Here is a 27,739-nt window from a genome sequence, read left to right on the forward strand (position 1 = left end):
GAGATATCTCCTGAAGTCAGCACTTTCTGCTGAACAAATGAAGGGTCTGCCTAAAGAGCCTAGATGTCTGCCTGCATTCTTAAAAAAGAGAGGTGTGTGCCTGGCTCTGCAGGAGAAGAGACTATCCAGCAAGAGAATCCCCATGTGTTCCCTGCATTAGGAGCCCAAGAAACAGCTCATGACCTCAGTTAAAGATCCTGGAATATCTCATGCTGTAAAGGGGACAACACGTATCTCTGTGCAGTTCGAGAGTGAGATCTATCAAGATTATACAAGAGAGTGGCTAACCCTATAGCTTGATAGTTGGCAGGTAGCTCGGGAGACTCCTGCTGTTACTGCCAACAAGGTGAACGAAAACAATCCTGAGTGAAGTTAGAGAATCTTGAACGGTCTCTCCAGTACCTTGACTAAGGAGTTGAAAGTATTAAGTTGTAATATTGCAGGTGTGCAAGGTTTTGGGGACGCTGAATGGATTAAGACTCTTAATTCCCAAGACAATATTATTCTTCAGGAGACGTGTGAATCAAAATGGGAATTGCACCTAGATGGTTACGCCTCCTTTAGTATCAAGGAAATTCCATTAACGAGTGGACGAGCTAGAGAGTGTCTAGTTAGTTTTATTAAATTGGACCTGGAATGTAAGCTAAAAGAGATCCTCTCTAATTCCCCTTTTTTTCTTGGTGCCCTTTTGTCCCTTGAAATACATTTTAGCATTCTGTGGATTAACGTTTATAGTGCTATTCATGGGGGAAAATCCATAGATGTTTTGGGGGTACCTGGCAAGTTTTTAAATGCCTTCGCTATTTCTTGCCCCTCCCACAATACAGTGTTATTGATAACTGGGGATTTTAACCTCCATCCATTTAGAGACTGTCATTTGTATGACCCTATGGAACTCGGGGGGTTAATGTTGAACAGGTCCACATTAAACATACTCCTCAAGACGATCTCCTTAACAGCCTGGTTTTAGAACATAACCTGGTCAACTTGCTTAGTAAAAGAACCTTAGAGCGGACTGATTGTGTACCAACTTTTAAAGGCCTAGGGGAAGCTCCATCATTGATTACATTTTTGTTTCAGCTGGATTTATCCATATCTTGAGTAGTTTTTCAGCAGAATGTAAAGTACCATAATCCCCTTTTTGCTGCCTATGGGAAAAGAAGCAGTTAAATACACTCTCCTATTATAAGGACCTAAAAACCACCAAAGATCAGGGACTTAGATTGAAATGGGATAAGGACATCCAAGAGGCCTTTAATGCTGAAATGGTATCAATGTGATGATGAAGCCCATGATGACAGTATTATTAAGGCATTTGATATGATTTGTAGATACATCAAATCAGCCCTTACCATTCTGGGGGTGGCTGGCCACCCTGTGCCCTACAAGAAGGACTGTCCAAGGGTCTGAAAGGAGCTTCCACTGGTGCTAAAAAAATACTCAGAGATTTATTAGAAGTTAAAAGGCATAGGGCCTCTTATAGAATGTTAGTATGGATATTGATGGGATTATTGATAAAAATGAACTATCGCCCTTATTAATAGAATCACCCACCTCGAAGTCCACATCTACCTCAACACGCAAGTATGCAATAAGGCAGGCCCTTCGACTAGGATTACTGACTGATGGATCACAGGTGTGGAGTGCATATCTGGTAGGCAAACACATGGGCAGGAAACTCTTGATCATTCCCACAGATAGGAGCAGCAACTTCACAATGGTCAGGGGAGATTGTCTGCAATAATGCACACATGGCCCAAGGGGGTACCCGTGCTTCTAACACATAGCCAATCAGGGTCTAGCACATGTAGTGATCATGCGCACCCCATGCTGTACATCTGGACACAGTCACCACTGTGTCCACGCACGGTCGAGACCCACTTGTAGTAACCATTTGACCATTCATTTATGAGTGTATGGTAGCAACCAACATTCCTCATCATATACAGGGCGCCTGTAACTTGTATTACTTGTTGTAACATTGTATATAAGATGCAAGCTTATCCAATGTAAATTGAGGCAGTCCTTAGCCGGGTTGGACTGGGAACTAAAAGCAGCCCTGGCAAATTTTGCCAGACCAGCCCTCGTCAGGCATGTAGCAAGCGAGCGCAGCGAGCGAGCCCGTCCACTACTAGTGGGGTTTGGTGGGTTCTCCCCTTCAAGAAAAGTTTGGAAAAAGACAGGCCAAAATGGTGAATTTCCAGCACATTTTTCATTACATATTCAATTGTATCAACTTTCAAAGCACAGTAAATAGTAGATGATGACCTTAAAAAGCACCAGGTTACCCACCCAGTCATATGTACCCATAGACATTCTTACAGAGAGCACCAAAAATAGACACGAGTAGTGAATCAGAGATAATAAAGTAAATGTGAGACCAGCCCCCATATGGTGTGTAGCGAGAACGCGCAGTGTGCTACCACTACTAGGGGGAGTTCGGGGGGTTCTTCCCCCCAAGAAAATTCTGGAGACAGAAAGGCCAAAACAAAGCATTTTTCAACACATTTTCATTACATATTAGATATGTATTAACTTTTAAAGCATGGTAAATTATTACCTTATGGAGCACAGGGATACCCAGTCATAAATCACAGACAAAGACACAGACAAAGAAGACTAAAAAATGAAATGTCGATCACGAAACATAAATATAACCAATTTATTCTTAATATAAAATATTATAAAGACATATAAAAATACACTTAACTTCAAACAATTGAGCAAAGGTTCAGAGGAAAAAATGTACAAGACAATGTGAAAACATTAAATGATTTTTATATCCTGAGTTTTGTAAACAGTGCTAAAATAAAGCGTCTTATGTAAAGTGCAACAGTACACAACAATATGATTGTGGGCATTTTGACATTTTAAACAGTTAACATGACCTGCCTGCAGCAAATCCTTAATATGAAATACTGTAAAAACATAATAACGTACTTCTCAAACAAGTGTTATATTCAATCGCACTTTGCATTAATTTGTGTCAAGAGGGTGTTTCACGGATGAGATGTGGGAGCAAGTCCACAAGCAACCACCCATGGGTTTTGATGTAAAGCCCTACCTACTAACAAAGGCAGACCTAGATTTAAGGCAAAAGCTGACGCCTTCTTGAGGTTTTCCAAAAATGCATGGATGCTCTACACAGCATAAATATAGTACAGTAAACATTTTACAGTTTGCCTGAGCATAGGATTTAATAGTGGATGGATATTACCTGTTTCAGTGCAAAACCTATGCTGCTCACAGCCTTTTACTATGGTACTAAGGTTTGGGCGTGGTGCAAAGCAGGCTCAAAGAAAGCCAACGCAAGGAGGTCAACTCTGGTTATTGAACTGCGTTGTTTGATATTCATAAATGGCCCTCAAAATGTTGATGGTAACGTGTAAAAGTCAAATGCTTTTCATGTTCAGAGTGCAACCTTCAAATAAAATATTTTATTAGAAATGCTCAGCTTAGAAATGTTGTAACTTGAGCTCACATTTTATAGTGTTAACATCTCTTGCATCAATTTGCTTTTAGAGGCAAAAAGATCAATGATGTTCTCATTGCTTATTCGCATTAAAGCATCTTTTTCCACAGACATCAGCATAAAGGCTTCCAAACGTGACTGAGAGGGAGAATTACGCAGCCTGTTCAAGATGTTCTTGTGCTTAGAAAAAGATCTTTCACAAGCCACCTGAGAGGAGGAAAGAGTCAATGCAAACTTATAGGCATTAAAGAGAGAAGAGTAGGCTTTACTGTACAGGTTATAACGCAATAATAAACTATAGCAGCAAGCAATACAGTCCTTGCAAGTCTTACACTTATACTTATTTTGCCCAACATTAGCGTGCTGTACTATCTCATCCTCAAAGTTGAGATAACGGGTGTCATCTTCAACTTCTTGGATCATACTATACTCTTCCTCAATACTGAGTTTTAGTCTGCTCCACTTAGATGCAAAATCAAGCAACTCATGCTGCAGTTTTTCAACAGATGCTTCCGGATCAAATCTAGTTAACAAGCCACTTAGTCGTTGAAGAGCATTTTGGGGAAATTTCTGGAGGATGTCTTCAAAGTTTCTGGGGTCCAGGCATGCCAAATCTGCAAACAACTGCCCATGAGTTGTGAATCGACTTTGCAGGCTGGTAACTACTTTGTCAATTGCAGCATTATAAACTTTTATCCTGTATTGATCAGTAGCTGACATGATGGGTTCATCAGTCGCAGTTTCGCCAGGTATCATCTTCTTCCTGCGTACTCGAACCTCTGGGAAGTCATCTTGAATCAAAATTTCACTATCACACCGATCCAATTTTTCCTTTGCCCAATTGATGAATGTATTTGTAGCATCCATTATGCTGCTGAAATCCAGACCCTGTTGCTTTATGGAGTCAATGGTTTTAGTTACCATTCGATATGCCTGCAGTACGTCAATACCTTGTGTTTGCAAGTACAGAGATAAAGGAGTGGTATTTTGAAAAATAAACAGATACATCTGTGCAGTCAAAATCGTGTCAAATGTAACTAGCGACTTTAGAAATGAAATGGCTTTGTATCTGATCTCATCATTGAAGTTATCTGATGTGGATATCTCTTCCATAGTTAGAAGAACCTCAACGTACACAGATTTGCTTGGGTCATTGTATAGACCAAAGATTTTTTGGAGTGCTTCATCTTTGGCCCACCATATTGTTTCTCCAATTATAGAGATGGACCGAAACCGTGCTTCAATACTTTTGTCTCGCCACACATTCATTCGAAGGCATGAATCTCTGAGAAATACCACACAAGAATTTAACAGCCCAAACAGGGATACTGCAGATACAGAGATTTTAGTGACATCAGTTATAACAAGGTTAAGTACATGTGCGTAGCACCACACATGAATCTGATCAGGTGCTTTTTTACTCAGCCATGCTGTGAACCCATTATACTGTTCCTGCATATTGGAGGCTCCATCAGTTGAGTTACCAACACAATTTGCTATGCTAATGTTCATGGATTCAAGTGCAGTGCAAACTAGCTCACACAATGCCTTTCCAGTTGTCATTGTACAATCAACAACAGCCACAAGACGTTCATGGACAACATCAGTCACATATCTGATTATAATAGAGCACTGGTCTACAACATTTATGTCCTGTGTTGTATCAAGCTGTATTGAGAACATTTCGGCTTCCCTGATTTCTTCAGCAATACCCTCTTTTAGTAATGAGGAAATAATATCTATGAGAGAGTTTACAGTTGTTTTTGAAATCAGGGTAACCAGATTGCCTCGCCCTTTACCACTCTTTGCAACTTCATGATGTTTGTTAGTCTTTTTAATGACATCCTCAAGATGGCTTTTCAATAATGGATCAAATGTTTTAAGATACTGAAGAAGTTCCCAAAAATTTCCATGATCCAATGTTTCATCTTCGAAAGTGTAGGTAGTTTCTGTAGTTGTTCGATAGCTCAAGCCTCTTTTGCCAATCAGTTTTATTGTTTCCACTACTCTTTCTAAAATGGCACGTTTTCGCTGGACTTCCTCTTGTTTTGCATGTGTGTGCTTTTTAAAATGATGGCTACATATAGCTATGTTTCTTGATCGCATCATGAAGGATTCCGAAGTACTGTGGTGAAGGATGCTGTCTTCGTGCTCATCGATTGTTTGATACATATGCCTTTCATCAGAACAGCCATCAATGAAAGCACTTCTATCTGTCGGTTTGCTAAAAGCTAGACATACCACACAGAAAAAGGTTTCGGATGTGTGTGAATAAGTCAACCACTGCCTTGGTTTCCCATTTTTTTGCCGATATAATCTTTTAGCATTCCAACGTAGACCATCAGGTTGACAGGGATGAAACTTAAAAAAGGCATTCAAATTTTCAGATGTTGGTCTCAAAAACCATTGGTCCTCTGCAGGATCAATCAAAGTCACATCAGCATATGCTGATTTCTCAACTATGGGGTCTTCTTGACACTTCTCTTTGGAATCTTCCCCACTTTCTATTTCAATGTAACCTTCTAAACACTTGGGAGCTGCCCCATTTACTGTGGAATCACTAATCGTTTTAGTCCTTTGGCCTTCAGCAGTTTGTTCAACAGCTTCACTTCTGAAGCTGGTAGCCGTGATGTCACCTTCGTGAGAAACCAAATCTTTTTGGGGTCTAAAAATATCAGTACATTTTTGGTAATGGCTTGCTTCTTCCTCTTGTATTTTTTTCTTCTTTTCACGCTGTTTCTCAGCTCCTCCTTTCTTGTGCAATTTCTTCTTTCCAAAAGCTGCATGAGTTAAAGTCACATCAGCATATGCGGATTTCTCAACTACAGGGATTTCTTGACACTTCTCTTCGGAATCTACATCACTTTCTAATTCAATGTAACCTTCTATATACTTGGGAGCTGCCTCAGTTACAGTACCTTCACTGCCTATTTCAGTTCTTTGGCCTTTAGCAGTTCGTTCAGCACCTTCAGTACTGAGGCAGGTGGACGTGCTGCTGCCATCGAAAGAAATCAAATCTTTTTTGTGAGTAAGAATATCTGTCACTTTTTGGTAGTGGCTTGCTTCTTTGTCATTCATTTTTTTCTTTTTTTCACATTCTTTTTCAGCTCCTCCTTTCTTGTGTGATTTTCTCTTCCCAGCACCTTTGATATCCATAGTGAAAATCTAAAATGATAGACAAGAGGGTTTTCAGAGCTGATGCAAACTGATAACAAATTTGAAACAAGACATCCCACACCTAATGCATGGGGCTTGGTTATATGGTATACATAAACTGTTGTGTCACGTGTGCGTAGAGCATGCTTTGTACAATTTCATTTCCTAAACAGGGAATCCCACAGATTCAGGCAGCTATAACGTGGTAAAGATAGGATCTCCCATTCTCTTGCAGACACATGTTATACATTTCAAAAAATGTAAATAATTCCAACTCAAGAATTCTCAATAATTGGCTCTCTTTCAGTCATGCACGTTTCATTGGGAAGTATTACCATCAACACAATAATTACTTTTTTTGGTGCGTGTCAACAATAATGATGTCAGTGCCTTCGGTTTGCTTTCTATCAGTCTATCTGCACATGCCTGGGGTCCACAAAAGTATCAACATAGTCAAATTATTTTTCTGAGTGCTCCTCAGAATTTGTTGAGAGGCTGCACATGGTCGTGTAAGATCACATGGGAGTGGTGGTGTCCAAGACAGAGTAAGAGGCTTCTCTCCAGTGCAGTTTAGGAAGTAGCAAACTATAGTGTGGGATCATGTTTCACAAATAGACTGCAAAATGTTGAGTGATCATAACTTTTCAAGAGAGTGTTCCCCAGGACAGACTCAGAGAAATTCTATAGAAGCTAAAATTGAAACAGATGAAGAAACTGCTTTATTGAAGAGAGTCAGACTAAGGCATGGTGTGAAACAGAAAATCACTGAAGAAGAGACCACTCACTAGGAAATGCTCAGAGGTAGCACAGTACAGAGTGAAATCACAACCTACAGATTATTCCCTGGGTAGGTGTAAAAGAGAGTGAAATTGCATACATTGCTGCCCAGGACTCTTTAAGGGGCCGTACAGTGATGATCACCCTTTGGGCCACTCGACAAAAAGTGCTATGCGTTTTAGGCTATTTTTGTTTTTAAGACTGTTTCAACATCATAACTTTACAGCATAAAATCTACATTCCGATATTCTTTTTTGTATTTTCAATAAATTGTCACTCACATCACACACTAAGCACTCACATGTGATGTCACACATGAGCACACAGGCCACCGAGGCCAGAAACTGTGGAAATATCACACAATTATGTAGGCACTGACCCAGGCCTGGTCACACCATGCCAGAAAGCATGGAAACCTCACACATAAGCACCTTGGCCAGTTAGCATGGAAATGTAACACAAGAGCTTCCAGGTCACTGTGGCCACAAACTATGGAAATAGCACACATAAGCACCCAGGAAAGAAAGCATGGAAACGTCACACCTAAGCACCCAGGATGTCAGACGGCATGGAAATCTCTCACATGGCACCCTGGCCAGAAAGCATGACAAATTCACACAAAGGCACCCAGGCCAGTGGCACTGGAACACTTTTCAGAGTGTGGGTGCTGCCATCAATTTTGCCTGTACATCACTGAAGTCATGGGATTGTGAAAAATTCAAGAATCACAAAAAGAACAAGGGTAGCAATTGAGCCTCGCCTATTCCGGACATATAAAACTTAAAAGTATATGCCAAACCATTTAAATACACTGCACTCTGCATCCTGCCTTATAGACAGGGCTTGCGCTAGTGGTGACATCCCGGTGAAATATGTAGTAATATGGAATATTTTTAGGCCTGGCAAAATGTTCTTTTTGTCAGGTCAAATTTGCGGTTTTACAACTGCACAGACAGACTGCATTGACAGGCCCTGGCCGTGACACATGTTTAAATAGGCTACTTAAGTGGGTGGCACAATAAGTGTTGCAGGCCCACTAGCAGCATTTAAGTTACAGTCCCTGGGTACCTATAGAACCACATTTGTAGAGACTTACAAGTAAATAACATTTTCCAATTCGGTGTAAGCCAATTTGACCATGTTTAAAGGAAAGAGCACAAGCACTTTAGCACTGGTTAGCGGTGGTAAAGTGCACTAAGCCCAAAGAGCCAACAAAAATTGCCTTTTTTGATGTAATAAAGCAGATCAAACCTGAATTTAATTTGGAGGAATCTGAGGCTGACTAGGACTTATCTAACCATGTCTCAGGAGTCTGTAGGAACAATAAGGGGCCTATTAGGATGGAGGGCGGACCGGCCACCAGTGTTGCGGCGTTCCTGCACTGGTGATTAGGATGGTCCTTAAAGAGCATCTACCTATAAAGCCCCAGTATCATTTTGAATGTTTGACACAGGAGAGAGTTTATGGATGCATATTCTTTAAAGCGCTGCAAGTGCAACTAATTTTGTAAGTGTATGTATCACTATTCATTGTCACACTTTCTGAGCAAAGCTATTTCCACTAGGAATAAGAGTGCTAGCCCCGCTGGCATGCGCCCCATTTCTCCGCACCTTATTGAGCCGATATAATATTGCCTGCAAATTCATATGGTAACTCCATCTAGCAGTGATCTGCTAAAACTTTTGTTTAGATCTTGACAAGGCTTCAAAGGCCCATATGTGCCCTCTAGTACTAGCGCTTAGTAGCCATTGACTGGGGCATGGGCTTCGTCTGTACCTATACCCTGCTTCTGCTGCATCTCCCACAATCCACACTTAGAAGACGCTGGACATGTGTCAGAGTGTTATGTGAAGCAGATTAGCAAATATATATATGTTCATTTACTTTGAGGAGTTAATAATTGGTATATCCCACTGCCTTTGTATCAGCAGCAAATAGTTACAGACCCTACCACCAACTATTTAGCCCAGCCGTGAACATGAAGCATAGGTTGTCCTCAAGGGAACTTATGTGACAATTCACTTGTAGGACACTTTATGACAGGCATGTGCATTGCATGTGCGTAGCCTTTTGAATCTCAAAAGAACCTGGAGGTGACTACGGAGAGTGATCTAATTTAAATTGATGGATGATATATGGATGAATGGATGGATGAATGCATGGATAGATCGATGGATGGATTAGCTTTGATGAAGATGTCTGCGAAGGACATTGTTAGAGTTTGGCAACTGTAGAACTAGGGTTCTTTCCCAAGGGCCCCCTCTCGCCTCAAAGGCCACCTCCTATTAAATAATAAAAATAGGTTCTCTCTTGCTTGCCTAAATCGGTATGTTTCCTGATGAGAATGTTCCCCCAGCAGCAGGATGGGACACATGTGAGAGAAGTTAAGTCTAAGCTGCATCGTACTTCCACTGCACAATCTACTTGGAGGTTCCCCATGAAACAAAGTAACTTCATGTCTTCTCAAAATGCAGATGTACAGGGTTACTATCATGCCTGGCATTAGGCAGTATGCCCTCTATGCACGGCTTCCACTTCTATTGCTAGTGGCGCTGTACGCACGTCCCTGTGTCGCTGCTGCCTGTACTGGAGTGCACGTACTGACTTTGAAAGTCATACAATGCAGACTTACTGTAAATATTTAGACAGCACAATTGTGGCAAATGTGAGGCTGCAGAGCACGCGCTATGACATCACAGCATGAGCTTGGCTAGTATCATTGGGCAGGACTTTGACGTTGTGCAAAAGGGAGGGTGACAGGCATGATTGCTTCCCATGCCTATGACGTGCTCTGCTGGAAGAATGTGGGTGAGGTGGTGTAGCAGTACCCAGCTACGCATGGCTCATGGATAGCACTGAGGGTGGCATATGAATATTTAGTCTAGTGCAGTGACAGGCTAATATGGGGTCTCAGATTGACATTACCGGGAGAGTTACACAAACCATGGCTCATCAGTAACTAACAACGGCCAGTTCTACCCGTTGGGCTCCAATGTTTATTACATTTAATAAACTTTCATGGAAAATAACAACAATTAATGACAAAGAATACTCCAATTAGGACAATACGAACATCAGGAAAATGCTCGCCACCTTTTGCCCTCGTGGTGTGGGTCTGCGTCAGTGCCATGGTCTAGGGAGGACTGTGCTGAAACTGTTCTGTCTGTGTATGGTTTCTTTTGGGAGCAAACGTTAACTGAACAATGTTTGCAGCGAAACGTATTTTCCCTTCACACAACCCTACCCCCTCTGGACCTGAGGATATCTCTTCATAGTAGATATGAGAATTGCTGCTCTCAACTTACCCAGCTTCCCCACTGACATCCCTGGAAGCATTCCTGGCCGTGTGATTTCTTCAGCCCTGCCCTTCCTTGTTTTTACTTTTCATATATTTGCTTTAGGAGAGGAATCAAAAGCAACAAACTGTCCAAATTAGAAAACATATGAGATTCACACATCTGGTGTGGTAGTAGCAGAAGGTATATACACATGCTAATCATTACATGGTGTTTTAATGTTTGCTGTTTTCTCGTCATTTTATGCTGTTACACCTGCACTGATTGTAATTCCTGTACTCCATCTGCTGTTTCCGTTGGGAGGACAGGTTTAAATCACTGTCCCTCCACTGTGTTTCAAGAGTGAATTGCTCACTGAATGCCTTTTGTTAATGGTTCCAAATTTGAAGGACTTGGTGGCTGTCAACCACTCAGCTTCATTAGCTGATCTTGGTTTGAAACAAGAAATACTTGGGTACACACGTGACACATTACGAGGTACATACTTTGGACTGAAGGATGACCCTGGGGGGTAAGCATAAGTACTACTCAGTAAACTAGTGGTAAGGACCTAGAAGTACCACTCTGGGAAGGAAATAAGTCAACCAGGCGCTGAATGGTGCTACTAACGATACGGTGATGTGGTATAGCACATCACAATGTAGAAATTAGGGAGACACCCTTTTTGCCGAAAAGGGAATGGGTATAGAGTAAATAAAAAATAAGGTTTCCCTTTTCCTGGTTAAAGGTGATAGATCAGACTACTGTGGGTAGTCCTACTATCAGAACGTAATTTATGATGCAGCTAGGAGTATAATCAGGTATGAGGCACCCCACACAGTAACAAATTTACACATGAAAACTAGTGAGTATAAGTGATATAATTTCACAGAATTGTAAAACAAAATTCTGAATTACGTGGGTAATAAAACAAGAGGTAAAGTGATCAAATACTAGAGGTTCTGTTGATTGAAATTATCACACTTATTGTATTTATTATAACAAAGGGTGATGTTATACATTCATTGACATTTTTTAAAAACAAGTTATCACATTCATTTTGTTAAAAACATAAAGAACAAGATTTTTTTTTTAAAAAGAGAAAAAGCACAATAACTGTCGACGCGGCGTTTCGGCGAACTGGTTTGAACACCTTCTTCAGGACAATGCTTTCTATGGTTAAAAACAATTTTTTGTCATAAATGACTCAGCTCTGTTTTGTCGGGCTTTACACTGGTCGTCCTCAAGGTTACTCTTCCTGTGGACGCTCCTTCTATGATTTATATTTATATTTTGTAGGGCTTGGTTATATATGTAGTTTTTATAGATTTGTGTTCTAAATTTCTTTCTCGTGCTGCTGATTATTCATTACCCTGGGTCAGCTTCATTAAAATCAGCTTGTTTAAGGTTAATTAATTATTGTTAGACAGCCTTAGCCTCCTGTGCCGATTTTCAATTTCTTCACTGGCAGTTCTATTTAAACTCTAGCTCTTTACCCTGGGGGTCTTTTACAGGCTGGGTGTGGTGTAAGCATCAAGTAACTTAGAGTTATGCACTGCAGTAGAAAACCTTCTATTTTCTGGTTGATCTGCTTCTTAGAAATCCTGATTTTGTATTTTCAAGCGATTCTGCAGCTTTTCTGGCGCTGCTTCCACTTCGTCCTGTGTCTAGGCTGCAACTGAGAGCTTATACTTCTAGCTGTATCATAAATTACGTTTCGATAGTAGGACTAGCCACAGTATAGCACATCACTACAGACATTCATGAAAGAACGTACTCAGAAGAAAGGGCACACCAGTACTCTGTTCTTCGGGCCCACGTCCAGTCCCTTCGTTCGATCACCGACACTGCTTTAACTCCTGCATGTGTCTACACTCCAGTGCAAAGGTCAATGTGATATAATGCAATGTGGTGCAGCTCAAAACAGGCAACACATGTATTGTGCCCTTTTTCGGGAGAGGCCACCATTGTGACCAAGAGAGCCCTGATGGAACATCAAGAGTCTTAATTCTGACTGAATACTTCCATGGCACTGAATGAGTCTTTAGCTATTTTGTTGACTTTATATATCAGGTCACCAAGCGGGTGCTTGATCTATTGTTAGAGGGGCAGCCCCTGTCACCTTCCTGGAATATTATGTTATAATGGGATCATTCACTTTCTACTTTAGAAGTATTGTGACGCTGCAGTCTCAGTCGTGCCAGGCAGCACAATCACTGACTGTGAAATACAGGCCTGTTGAACATGTTATATGTCACTGTCATGGGCTGTGCAGATGTGTCCTGCTGCGGCGTTGCACGGGACTTGACTTTGATGCGGTATTGTTAGCAACGACAAGCAGGTCTGTCCTTACTTTAATCTGGAGATGCCAGTTAGTAAAGAAACAGATTCATGCCCGATCTGTAGGTACAGGTTAGAGGCCTATGACAAATTACCTAGACATCCTGCTGATCAGAGAAATAATATTATAATTTTAAAAAACGTCAAGAAGGATAAGATGCACTCTGCTCTGATCACTGCACGCTCTCTCCCCAAACATAAATATGAGATTGCAGATCTGTTGGATAATTATGATCTTGATGTACTGTTCATTACGGAAACATCGGCTGATTCCTCACTGGCCCAGATTTCTGTATTGCCACCCCTAAGGGTTACGCATAGATGTGATAAAACTTTGAAGAAAGGACGGGGATTGGCAATCATCCATCGAGATGAGTTTTTAGCCAGGACAGAGGTGATCACCATTGATGCCTGCGAGGCACTTAGTTTTAATATATTACTCTCTAAAAAACAGTCTCTCAAAGGAATCCTATTATATCATCCACCAGGCCCCAGCGGTAATTTCTCGTCAGTAAGTCAGTAAGTAATCTATTGGATTCTGTTGCAACCAAATCCAAATTCACAATTCTGGGGGATTTCAACTTCCATTTGGGAGCTCTCATAGACAGAGACTTTGCAGCTTTCATCTCCAATTTAGAGGCCTTAGGAGTTTCTCAAAATGTGAAAACGCCCACTTACCTAGCCGGGCACACATTAGATGGTCTGTTCACAAATAGTGATCACATTTCAATAAGAATGGTTCTTCCTCTGACATGGTCGGACCATTGTGCTGTACTATTTGACATCAGGATATTACAGCCTGTCTCTAGGCAGACCAATCCCATTCCCTCTAAACATTTCAGAGCCTGGAGTAGCATTAATCAAATCCATCTTAGACAAAATTTAGTAGATTCTCAACCAGAGGTTGTGCTAGACCCGGAATTAGCCGCATCTAATTATACGGAATGGCTCCAAAATGCATTAGCAAATTGGTACCCTACAAGGCAGTCTCCAGAAACAGGAGGACCCCCTCAGCGCCATGGTTTACCGAGGCGCTTAGATTAGAGAAACGACATTGCAGGAACCAGGAAAGACACTGGCGTCAAGAATACAATGACTTGGCGAAGAAACACAGCCCTGTTAAAGTATAAATGTCTCATAATTACAGAAAAAAAGCAAATTACTATACCAGAACAATAGAAACAGCACAAAACTCCACTAAACAACTGTTTCATGTAGTCTCCACTCTATCAGGGCCAGTGGCCAATACTATCAAAGAAGCCTCTCAATCACTTTGTGATTCATTAGCCACTTTTTTCCAAGACAGGGTGGGCCATATCTATTTAAATTTTAATACTTCTACAGAGGATGTGAACCAGTTAGATGACAATAATATGAATGGAGAGTCTCCCAGTTTCATGGAATTCAGACAAGTGTCAGTGGAACTGGTCACTGATCTGATTAAGACACTCAAATCAGGATGCCTGTCTGACCCATGCCCCCCGTCAGTCTTAAAAACGATTCCGGTCCTGATAGGCACTAATTTTATGAGCATCTGCAATACTATGCTTTGCTCATGCACCTACCCTTCAATATGGAAAAAGGCCATTATTCAACAGTTGCTAAAGAAAAACAAGCATTTGCAATGCAACAATGCAATAGGTCTCTAATTATTAAAGTTTGAGCTATTGGCATTGCTAATAATAATGGAACACCAATAGCTCAAACATTCAGTAATGCGAGACCTATTGCATTGCAAATGCTTGTTATGGCAGCCTGCGTGAAACATGACCACTAGACCGCTGACCCCCAAAGACAGCTGCTTGCGGTAACTTTCGGTCCCAGCAGATCAAGAATCACGGTACTACCCTCCCCAAAAGTGCTGCGTGCAAGTAAGCACAACTAAAATTCTGGTCAAATTCAGTTTTCACAACAATTAATACAATTTGAAAATGTAGGCTCTTAAAACAAATTCCGGAAACGTGAGGTCTAAAATGCAGGAGCGTCTAAAGTAACACAGTAAACGCTGAAGTGAGCTACCTCACATAGTTAGGCAATCCTTTGTGCTCATTAGGCTGCGGCCCCGTTTTTATGGCATCCTACTTGAAACATGACCACTAGAACGCTGACCCCCAAAGACTGCTGCTTCCAGTAACTTCTGGTCCCAGCAGATCGAGAATCACGGTACTACCCGCCCCAAAAGTGCTGCGTGCAAATAAGCACAATTAAAATACTGGTTAAATTCAGTTGTCACAACAATTAATAGAATTTTAAAATGTAGGCTCTAAAAACAAATTACGGAAAAATGCGAGGTTTAAAATGCAGGAACGTCTAAAGTAACTCGGTAAACGCTGAAGTGAGCTGCCTCACTTAGTTGACCCAACAGTAATGTTAACAAGCCACACTCAACTACCTGGTCTCCAGGTATGCATAGCACCGCTTTAGCGTTAACACACAGCAGCAAACTTGAGTGTAAGAGGAAGAGCGATGATACGTGGACTCAGGTACTTCTTGGGTGGCGGACATCTTGCAGTGACTTCATGGTGCAAACGGCTGAACAAAATTGTCTCTAAATCACATATTACTCTCAACTATTCCTTTTAACGTAGTAGAAGCATAATTAAAATTAAATCAGTAGACAAATTTTTGGAGGGAAACATTGTTCCGTTTTTAATTATATATCGTTTCTGCATTGAAACATCGTCAATTTGAGCAGAGAATAATCATGTTCATTATAAGCTTGGATGTTTTGCTGTACTGTTTCAACAAGCCCGCGAGTGGTGCGCGAGCGCTCCCTACAGAGAGTGATCTGTTTTCAATTATCGCGCCCGTGTCTGGGCACGATAATTGAAAACAGATATCAGCGTGCGGGTAATAGACACCAATAGCCCATGGGCGGAGCAACGCGACCGCCCATGCCCTATTGCGTGCTGTCTTTCTAAAAAAGACTACCGCAAACGCCAATACCGTGGACAGAAAGGAATCGCACATGCACAAGCGTGTGCGATTCTAGGGTCTGTTTTGGAGCCCCCCACAAAAGGGCTCTCACCTGCGCGAGCAATGTTGTGCATGCACTGCATCGCTAGGGGCGAGCCCTAACAATCTTGATCCAGGAGAAACTAAAAACTACAGACCAATCGCAAGTTTACTTTTTCCAGTGAAGATCTTTGAAAAAATTATGAATTCCCAGTTAACGTAGTTTATAGAAGAGCATAAACTGTTAGAGGACACTCAATTCGGATTTAGGAAAGGACATGGCTCGGAGACTGCTCTTATCAAAGCATCTGATTAAATCAGAATGGTGCTAGACAGAGGAGGAGCCGCAGTCCTGGTGCTTTTGGATTTCTCAGCAGCTTTTTACACGGTTGATCATGTCACCTTGTTCAACCGTGTCTCAGCCTTAGGTGTCGGACGAAAGGCAAAGGCGCTCTTCTCTCCGAATGTACTCAGTCAGTCAACATGGGAGACTATAATTCCTCAGTCTTTGCTCTTCCCTGTGGTGTTCCGCAGGGATCATCGCTGAGCCCGACCATGTTTAATGTATATGTGACGGACTTAGCACGAGTAATCAAGACTTTTGGAATGGGTCTCACATCCTATGCGGATGACTCACAACTTGTGTTAGCGGTGCATAAAGACGGCAAGGCACTGGTGGCTGGCTTTCATGATGGCATGCTGGCCATCAGCTCATGAATGGCAAACAATTGCCTTTAATTACATTCGGACAAGACCGAGGAAATGGTTTTTGGCAACCTAACTCCGGGAGGGTCTCCGACGTGGTTGCCAGAGGAATTGGGATTACTCCCCACTCCTGTTAACAAGGCCAGAAACCTAGGCGTCCTGTTTGACGAGAGCCTCACTTTTAAACAGCATGTCAATGCGGTGGCCTCTTCGTCTTTTTACGTTCTATGGAAGATAAAAAAGTTGCTACCCTATCTTCCGATGGGTGCTAGAAAAACGCTCATTAGTGCTCTAGTTATGTCAAGAGTTGATTATTGTAACGGCCTGTTAATTAACGCACAAGAAACTTTGCTAAATAAGCTGCAACGGATACAGAACGCAGCCGCTAGGATAATGTCTGGTACTCCTAAGTTCAAGCTAATTTCCAGCGTGAGGCGCCAACTCCATTGGCTGCCCATAAAAAGCAGAACTAAATTTAAGGCGTTATGCATTGCTTATAAACCAGTCCATGGCACAGGGCCTGAATATCTGAAAAAATCTCTGCGAGCACATGCACCTAGCAGAGACTTCCACTCGGCAGCCACCAATCTTCTTATTGTTCCCAGAACAAACAAAGTTAACTGGGTCGACAGAAGATTTGTTGTGGCAACGGCTAAACTTTGGAACCTGCTCCCCTTACAAATTAAGACCTGTCCAGCACTATTGTCATTTAGGAAACAAGTGAAAACTTGGCTATTCGAGCAATAGAAGCCTTCCCACTATCTTTACAGTCCATAGCGCCGAGACATCCTTGGGTATTTGCGCGCTCTATAAATTGTTAAAATAAAAAAAAATATTTAGTCCACAGCGCAGAACCGGGCCCGGTGCCTGCCGCGATTAAAGTAGGAGAACGAAGGTAATACAGCCTGCATTACCTTTGCTCTTCTACTTCAATCACGGCCTGGCCTCCCGCTCCATGCAGTTGCGCTGTGCCTGCGCGCATCAAATCAAAATCTTTAATTATAATGATTGTCACTCACGGTCCGTGACCCTGATGGTGACAAACAATCATCATGATAAAAATGTTTGATTTATTTCTTGTAGGCTGCAGCCAGCCACGGCCAGGCCACGATGGTGCGCAACTCAAGCCACCACCTCGCTCCACCCGACCCTGTTCATAATTTAAATCCACTGGCAGAACCGGGTCGGGGCGTGAAGTGGCAGGCATATGCCTGGGAATTGTACAGAAGGAAGTAGAAACGTTGATGACAACGTTGCAAATTATGCAGCAAGACTGCTATTCGTAATTATTTTTCGGGGGAATTAACCGTAATAAGATAGGGTGGGTGGGCATATTGTAAGTTTACACTGTATGCAAAGCATTGACATTACAGATCTACAGAGGCAAACATGAAATAAAGTTCTGTCAAGAAACTGGATTCTGCCACAAAAGAAGTTCATACTTCTCGTTAAGTGTAGGAACAGCCCGATTACTAAAAGTTAAACTACTGATGGAAGGGTGTTCTTTAAATCATACTCCATTAGTGAATATGACCAAAAACAAAATAGTCTCATAGGGCAAGTGGTCATGCTACTGTGGGTACAAAGACTTTAGAAACATCAATTTTTTAAACACACTCACAGGGTAGCGTCTCACATTCTTCCGTGCAGTGCCCACACTGCCCATGATGATTGCAAACCACTGGACAGACTCACCTGCGGGCGGCAGACAGGGGGGGCTAGAAATAATTAAATTATGCCCACACGGATCGGTGACTCTCTGTCTCAGTCGTCTCAGTCTCTGGCCTCTGAGTCCTGACCTCACCAGTCACGCACACTTTTTATTGCACGAGCCCCAATGCGCATGACTGGTCACCAGCCCCACTCTAAGGGTGAACTGAAGAGTAAGACTGCGCAGACGCGGCGGCGGCGGAGACATCTGCGCTGTACACCCCTCCTGATTATTAAATCCACCTGGCCACCGGCTGCACGGACAGTGCTGTAGTGCACCAGACTCCAATGCAGATAGAGACAGTTGTGCTTTTTGGCTGCAAGGAGCAGAGCAGCCTGATAGTAGTAGTCTGTGTACTGCTCCGCAGCTTATGTCAGACAGACTACTGACTGACTCACGGACCGAAAATCGGCCCCAGCAACAAAACCGGCTTGTTATCAGTCTGACCATGGACCTCCGACCCCATGCCTGTAACTGTTCTCCCAGCAGAATTGTTGAATTAAACAAACTGTTCCTGTTTTTCCAAATGCCTCTTGACTTCTGTTTTTACTAAGGAATTTGAACCAGAGCAAAATTTTGGCAAGCCAGTTAGGAAGGATTGGGACCTCGTTCCCGACTAAAGGCGAAGGAAAGTGACAACGCCTGAACGGATTCACGTTGCACAACCCCAAAGGTGGGGGTACACTGCAATTGATTAGAAGTTCTGCTGAATCCGCGGGGCGGAGGTCCGTCCTGAAGCAGCCATCACAGAGGGTAAGAGACTACATCTGAACCTGAAACATTGTCTTTTTAAACGTTTGGGGTATGGCAAACTAGGGAGAAGTGTAAAAAGATAACCTGAGGGCCCTGCCACAGACAGGGTCTGGCATATTACCTATTGAATATGTCGCAACTGTATCAGTCATAAGGCGGCCTCGGAGGTGATCCAGCGGAAGCCATTTTCTTTGGATAGTCAGCACGCTAGGCAAGGTGAATATTTATTGTATAGCCCTTTATGGCTCCCAGGATGCTATTTTTGTGATACATCTCTCCTAAATGGGTGGAGTTAACACCTCAATCTCATAGGTTTTTAGCTAAAAAGGGTTTCTCAGTGCTTAACAGGTTTCTTAACACTGTTAGTATCTGAAAGGAGTGAGAGGTGTTGGTCACATGGACCTCTGGGCATGACACAGAGCATACGCTTGACCCCTGGGAGAGACACAGAGTATAATTTGGACTTTCGGGAAAACTTGGACCCAGGACACTGAGCGTAACTTGTGTGTGGCCAAGAGGGGCCAGTGATTCCAGAGTTATTACTAAACAGTGTCTATGACTACCACCTTTGTCTAGGAGCGTATAGTCATTAGAGTCAATGGGGTAACTCAAAAAGTCCATGGATCTGGGTGTCAATATGATACAAAAAACAATGATCCTAGACTGATTTCTCAAAAATTAGGAATAATTATTATTTTCCTAGTCGCTAAACATTTAGAGCATACAGAAACTTTGCTCGCGGTTACAAGAAACTGTTTTAATATGGCAATATAAGATGTGCAACAACCCATTATTTCAAAAATGACATTATGTGTTTATCTGGTTATACAAACTCAATTTTGAAAACAGATAGATTCAGAAAGGGGGGTTGCCTCCACAGGGGAACGTGCAGGAAGGGGGTTCTCAAGAGCATAAAGAGTTGAAAGAAAATTTTAAAAAGGGGGAAGAATTCCCAAGACGATTCAAGGAGCATATATGTACAAAACTCTACGTAGGACTGATAACAGATAAATAGTCTTCATAACCTGGCCAGACATAAAATATGTACACTTAATTTATATAATTCTAAAAAACTCGGGTCCAGGGACATATCTCCTTTGATTGGAAATCAGGCAAAAGAGGGGATTAATGGTCCAGGTTAAATGGGAAATAGCGTTGACGTTTCTAACCGACTTGATAGCAAGGAGGGAATTTTCAACCTCAGCCACGCAGATCTTCCTCAGGACGGGGAACAGGATGGGGGCAACCTACAAAATGGAGGATCCAATTAATAATAAACCTCCAAAGATCAAGGTTAACATTACCACCATGCATCTCTTACCCACCTCAGGAATTGGCGGGTATCGTTCAAGCCCGGTTTAACCACCTGATAATATGGCGACAGTAGGTGCACATCAGGAGAAGGACCATCAATGATACCAAGGAGAATTAAAGATTAACAAGGGCACTCGCCCGCATGATGTTGCGGTGTGGTGAACGGGAATTCCATAAAGATGTATGGCGTGCTTTCCTTTGAAATCAATAATGGTACCCAACATTATAAACGGAGAATTCCATTAAAGGAGATGTAATAAATCAGGTAAGGGTCGGACAAATTACCCGCTTGATAATGTAATCAGATGAATTATCAATTATGCTCTAGAATTGGGGACTGAAGAATCAGTACAGGCCACGGGGGAATTAATTCGCTGAAAGGAAAGGGAAACATTATTAGAGGTTCGCCCTAATTAGAACTGAATGGAAACTAAAAGAACAAGCATTTACAATGCAATGGTCTCTGCAATATTATAGGTAGAGCTATTGGAATTGCTCATTATTTTTTTATCTTTTTTGTATCCCTAAATAAATGGCATTGTCATTTGTATTGCCATTAGCTTTGTATTTTGCATACGTGATACATATTGCATTAGCAGAGAGAGAGTGAGGTAGTGAGATAGAGAGAGCGAGTGAGGTATTGAAATAGAGAGAGAGTGAGGTAGTGAGAGAGAGTGAGTTAGATAGAGAGTGAGGTAGTAAAGAGTGAGGTAGTGAGGGAGAGTGATGTTGTGATGTAGTGAGATAGAGAAAGAGGTAGTGAAAGAGAGTGAAAGTGAGTTAGTGAGATCGAAAGAGTGAGGTAGTGAGATAGAGAGTGATTGAGGTAGTGAGTTAGAGAAAGAGAGTGACGTTGTGAGGTTGTGAGCTAGAGAGTGAGGTAGTGATGTTTTGAGAGAGAGAAGTTGTGAGATAGTGAGATAGAGTGGAATAGTGAGATAGAGAGTTATGTAGTGAGAGAGTAGTGAGAGAGAGCCTGTGTCACACGCACGTACAGACCTTTTAGATATTTTGCGAGCTGTGCAATTTCTATTACTTTAAAGCTACACACCTATATGAGCTGTTGGCAGCCGATTAAATAGGGAGGAGTAGTAGAGTCAACCTGCATACATGGGCTAACGGTCAGTTGATGTAGAGTATCAGTGGCAAAAAAAAAAAGAGTATGCACTTTAAGGTAAACATAACCCAGGGAACACTGTTCGCGGGAACCGAGATTCTAAACGCCTATTGATTAGTGCGTAAACAGCGTTCTCGTTTTAGCGGGTGGGGTCCCCCGTCGCTTCGAAAGTTATCATATGAAGGGGGTCAATTCCCAGAGGGATAGGATTGTCGTATGAAGCGTGACCCGAGCTCCCAGGGAGTCCGGATGAAAAGGCTCTTGTAAGAATGTAAAACAATTATTTATCAGCGCTGGAGGAGCTACTGAGGATATTGAGGTCACTAAAAGCCATTAAAGAAGCGAAAAGAAGGGGGTAATGCATGTGGGTATGAAGATGAAATCTTACAAATAAGGAGGAGCAGCCGAGGCGCTCAAATACACGGAGAGCGGGAGGGGGGCGGGAAACAGACAGGGGGAAGAAGGCACAAACAGACACGGACAGCGAAAATACACGGAGAGCGGGAGGGGGCGGGAAACAGACAGGGGGAAGAAGGCACAAACAGACACGGACAGCGAAAATACACGGAGAGCGGGAGGGGGGCGGGAAACAGACAGGGGGAAGAAGGCACGGAGGGAAACAAACACGGGCTTACCTTCACTGCGAAGGATAGAAAATGGCGGACACAAGCTTCCGGATTTTGAGGATTTGTGGGCGTGGTTTTGCTGTCCTGAGTGACGGACGACGTCACAGGGCTAAAGAATGCAAAAAATCACGCCCCCAAATCCGAAAAAGACGGGGCTTGTTTGGAGTGACGCATTTCTCCTCCAATGGCTGGCCTCCGTTTAGGAAGCCAGCCAATGAAGGAGAGACAGGACAGGTAGGCGGGACTTTCTGCACTACTAAGAGTCATTAAATCTCCGGCCGAAGACTGCGCAAGCGCAGCCTTTTAGGCCTTCGACCTAAAAATGAGGGAGGAAGTTCAAAATACCTCAGAGTAAGCTCCCTCTCTTCCTTGCGGTAGAAGCCAACTGAAGGCAGGCCCGCAGGAGAGTTAACAAGGTTTTCGAACACGATGACGTGACACCCGCGTATTGATGGTAAACGTCCCGGTGGCGAAACATGGGCATAGAAAAAAGACTCCAGTGTGGGTCAGTGGAAGCCGTGTCTGTAAAAGGTGATGGGATTGTCTACAGGGCCTATAATTGTATAATATACTGGCATAGCAATATATGGTCAGTAACTCAGTGTCGACTGCAATTGATAGCCATTTGCATGCTAAGCCCTGAAGAAGTCCCAGGGGGACGAAACGTGTTGGCTAACAATTGCATGCTGTGTTTTTTTAAGAACAACAAATGAATAAAGAAGAAAAAAAATTCAAAGAAAGAACGACCTGCACAATGATTTATTGGAAAGACATTACTTCGTTATTCCTATCTGTGAACTATTGACTATAATTAGCGTCACATGAACAATTAACTTGGAAGTTGAGTGCTGAACCACGGTGTTTTGTTTTTGGGGTTTTCTTTTCCCTTATGGAGCCTAAGGGGGGTCACGTCTCTGATTCATTGCACAATATTTCTGCTAATTTTTACTCCTATCACTCAACGAGTACAGGATATGTGTGCCTTGACCCTTCTCTGTGCTATTGGCTTTTTATAAGAGTCAGCCATCCATTTAATCCTGGACACTAAGGCGAAACATCAGCCCACGTGGGAGAGCTTACATGTGGATGACTGTCAGACAGCCATCTATAAATGATAATAAAAGTATAATATTATTACTCTGGTTCCTCCGTGCTATCATGCAAAAGATCAGTGACTGGCAGTGGCACGCACTCCAGTAACGAGGAAATAGGGAAATGCGCACGCTGGAGGAGCAGAAAGATGCTGCCTTTTTTTTTTACTATCTGGAGGGCTGCTGGAATCTTACGTTGATTTTGGAATGCGTTTTTAGGTCTCGGCTAGCGTAGGCTGCGAACATGCGCAGTCTCGCTGGCGAGATTTTATGTTTTTGAGTACCTGTCACTAGCGGGGTTTAAGCCCCGCCCCTCTTTTCCCTTGGACGGCGTCACCGTTCATGCTAAACGGTGGCCAGTCATTGGAAAAGAGGTTACAGTGACGTACTCTGTTTGAGCCGTCCCAGTTGGACTGGCTCCCCTGACTTACTACTGGCGTAAGGTTTCTTATCTTCTTTATGGGTCCTAACAGATGGCCCCATAAAAAAGATCATAAACCTTTTACGCCAGCAGAAAGTCCGGCCGAGCCCGTCCAAGTGGGACAGCAGAAATAGAGAAATGTATACGTCGTTGCGATTATACTAAAATGAAAGAAATAGATGTTTTTTTTATTTCTTTACTTTTGGGATGATCGGGGCACCCGCGCTTTACTTTTAAAATGTTATAAGCAAAGCGCGGGTGCTGCGGCTGCCTGGCGAGCGCTTGTTGTATTAAGGTGTGCAAGGCTTTTAAAACACCCAATGTCCTGGTTTCAATCACTCTCTTTCCTGTTTAGCCCTCCTCCCTCTGTCTTTCATTGGACTTTTAAGTGACGCAGAACGTTCCGATTTGTTAAGAGTACATTTCGCGTCAGGGATCGTTCCTTCTTTACCTCATGCGCAACCCCACGCTGATTGGAGAAGCGACTAGCCAAAGAACGCCCTCATAAAGGAAGCGCACGACAAATGCCTCAGAAAGTCGCTTACTGATTGGGGTTAGGGCTGTTCTTCTCATCTGACTGGCGATGTAAGGCAACGTTCAATTGGCAATTTGTGTAAAAGGGTGTGGCTATGGATGGGCGACGACTCGGCTGGAAAGGGACGTGAGTGAGCTTGTAGGTGAGGTCGAGAGATGGTCTGGGAGAGGACGATAGAGCGGACTGTGTGGCCGGTGGGGAATGTGTGTTTAGGTACGAAATGCCTGAAACATAAACAGACACCTCGTGCCAAAGAAGCGCGTCCAGTTTCGAACCATTATGCCACACCCTCGCCACTTGCAGCAATGGAAGAGACAGTGTACGGTAAGGAGGCGTCCACAGGGCTTGGTGCGGTGGGGGAGGGGAACCAGGCTGTCTGCTGTTGCTCCATTATTCCAGGTCGCTGACATTATGTGGTTTGTTGCTGCTAAATGACCTGGATTAGCACAAGCTAAGGTCTAGAAGGCATGCTTCGGGCAGGGGTGGGGCATGAGAAGCCTATGTGGATTTACTGTAGCCCGTGCGCTGTTACCGGAATACAGTGCGATGGTGATAGCTTATACATGCTTTGATTATGCTGGGAACAGAGGTCCTTTCTATTTCAAAATGTATCATTGAGCTTGAATGCAAGCAGCTGTGTTCTGCAACAAGCTGCGGAGGCCGCAGAAACGCACCCGTCCATCTGATCAATTCCTGGGCCAGGAGGTCTTGGGGAGTGTGATGTACCGAGGTACACCAGATTTCCCTATTCCTATTTCTGATAGGATAAGGGGCGCATGAATTGGCAAGAACTGAATCTCCATTATTGATCTGGCACGCTGGACTGCCTTAGCTAATGCAGCATGCCAGATATGTATTAGGACTGTGTAAGGCTGGGCTGTATCAGTCCCCGCCTGGCACATGCGCAATACAGTCAGCAGAGCCCTCACCTGCTGGCAATGTGATATGACTGCTTTTACATGCAAATCAACGATCCATGAGAGTATTTGTTTTCATATAAAAGCTGCACATTCCAAGCAATTGGTGAGAGCCAGGTGGTGGGTCGACACCCTGGCGCCTCCCTATGGGGCAGTCGCTGCTGGTGCATGATACAGATATGTGGACAACAGGGGCATGAACGGAGGCAAGGGCCCGGGAGGCACTTTGACCGGTGGCAGGCAGCACTTTTCTACCTGTTGCTTGCAACAGTGTTGTGTTACTTTCTGCAAGAGAGGAAGTCTTGTGCGGGGCTGAGAGTAAGAAAGGACAGGGGCAGGTCTTTTACTTCAGACTGTCACTCAGTTATACAGAATTTCCAAATCTTGCCTCCTTGGATGAGACTAATTGAATGTAAGAATCTGGGAGATTTCAGAACTGCTTGGAGCCTCTATAGGCTAGCATGACAGACAGACGGAGTCACGATTGTAGCCAGGGCAGGCCAGCAGGACCCCGGGCAGAGCCTAACGCGAGAACTGATTAAAACCACCGGTGCGTGGGCGCTTTTCGGAGCCTGCAGAGTGAGGAAAAGAGAACAGAAACCCCAGGGCCCTCGCTTACCTTGGTAGTCGCTGCTGCCTCCTCACAGCCCTGGACTCTGCCCTTAGGTCCGCTGTCGTAAGTGAAGCGGTGGCGACAGCTTCGCAAGAGTAGAGAGTGCATCTCCCGGAGGCCCAGAACAAAATGACAAGTGGCACATTTTGATACTAAGTGTACTGGAGGGAGGGTTTCATGACAGATAAGGGCATTCGACATATCACCAGTGCCACCCAGGGGTCTTTCCGTGCCCACGTCTAGAACTCAGCCTGCCCGCCAAGTTGTCTTTCCATGTTCACCTGACAACCCCCCTTCCCCCGTATGTTCTCTCCATGCCCACCTGTAGCACCGACCATGCCAACCACATGGTCCTTCTAGGGCCCACCTAAAGCTATCATTCTGCCAGATGTGCCCACTGTGAGTGCCTCAAACTCTTACGGTGCTCATCGTTATTCTCGTCAAGCACAACGAAAGCCCTCAACACCCACAGCGTGCTTTCCTTTGCCCACAACAAAGCCACCACTACTTGCTTTTTACATACCCACCAAAGCTGTGTCCACCATGACATCTTGGCATTTGTGCCACGAGCCCTCAAGGGATCCACCGGAAGGCCTCAAACTGCCTCTTACCATGACAGACCAGTACTCTACATGCCCACCTCAATTTCAACACAACCAGAACATGCGTTTTTTTTGTTTCGTGCCTACTCTTTCTTTTCATGCAAAGGTAAGGCAACAAGTGATGGTTGGAATGCCCGGATTAATCTCAGACACTGGTAATTATTCGGGCGGCATTCCAAACCATTGTTATTTTGCATACCACATCAGTTTGGACCCAGCCACAAGCAAATCAATCTAGAGTGTGCTCCAATCAGAACAGTCCAGTCCGAACTGCCAGGCCCTCCCTGAACCACCACACAAACACCAGGGACCAGTTTTGCTTTAGTTAGGGCTCAGCCGGTTACAGCTGGGCTGCGGTGACAGTGAGCTTGCGACCCCCGCAGGGCACAAGTCCTGAAATCACATCATGGCGCACACCACAGCGCATGACATCACAAATGGCATCACAGTAATTGACATGATAGAAAGTGGCATCATAAGCCATGACTTTACAGATGTGGCATCACAAGAAGTGACATCAGATGTAAAGCCCTCACATATATGTTTAGCAGGTCTATCATGTGTACGTTTGAGCGCATTGCGAGGATAATAGAACAGTGAGCTATGGAAGAGGATATGTGACTCCTACACCTTGCAATCCCCCAGTTTTATGTAACACATCCTGTACATTCATTTACAAACGTATATAACGTATTGTACATGTAATATGCGCATGTTGATGTAAAGCGCTTTGACGCCCTGCATTGGGTTGAGTAGGGCTATACATGAGACAAGCATTAAAAATGCAGTAGGTCTCCCCTTTAATTAAGTTAAAGCCATTTGCTTTGCTATACAATACCATTAGCAAAGCAAATGGCGTTAACTTAATTAAAGGCGAGACCTATTGCATTTTCAATGCTTGTTTTTCTAGTGATCCTTGTAAATAGAGGCCTGATTTGTTCTGCTGGAAGTTTTTCATGCCCACGGCACCAGTGAATGAGACTCCCCCCCCCCCCATTAAAATTAAAATTGCAATACTTACTCTCCTCTCAGTCTCCACCCTGGAACACGCAAACTAAACTGGCTTGCGAATTTGCACGCGATCCGAGGAAAGCTTGAGAGTGGTATAGCTGAAACGCACGCGCTCCGCAGCCAGTGACTTTGTTAAAAAGAATTTTGGAAACACGTTATGATTGGCAGAGGAACCGCCAAAGCTCCAATCCTCGATCATTTTACACATTACTAGTCCCGCCCAGGATATACTCGATCATGGGATTGGTGTCATTCGACCCGGAAGTGCAGAGATTACGGGCACCTTTGAAAGGGCAGTAAATGTTGCTGGAGTTACGGTCTGAGCTCCTCCGTCGACATCAATGACTG

General features: G+C 43.5%; 1 protein-coding gene across 1 annotated transcript; it reads right to left on the reverse strand.

Annotated features, from left to right (window-relative positions):
• Positions 1 to 2,634: 2,634 nt before the first annotated feature.
• LOC144821430 (uncharacterized) lies at positions 2,635 to 27,513 on the reverse strand. Its single transcript, XM_078678470.1, has 2 exons — positions 27,402 to 27,513; positions 2,635 to 6,637 (listed from the first exon to the last, which is right to left on the reverse strand). The coding sequence occupies exon 2, from the start codon at positions 6,626 to 6,628 to the stop codon at positions 3,485 to 3,487; it is 3,144 nt and encodes a 1,047-aa protein (XP_078534596.1). The 5' UTR covers positions 6,629 to 6,637; positions 27,402 to 27,513; the 3' UTR covers positions 2,635 to 3,484.
• Positions 27,514 to 27,739: the final 226 nt, after the last annotated feature.

This window comes from Lissotriton helveticus, chromosome 2_2 (genome assembly GCF_964261635.1).
Source record: "Lissotriton helveticus chromosome 2_2, aLisHel1.1, whole genome shotgun sequence".
Classification (NCBI taxonomy): Eukaryota; Metazoa; Chordata; class Amphibia; order Caudata; family Salamandridae; genus Lissotriton; species Lissotriton helveticus.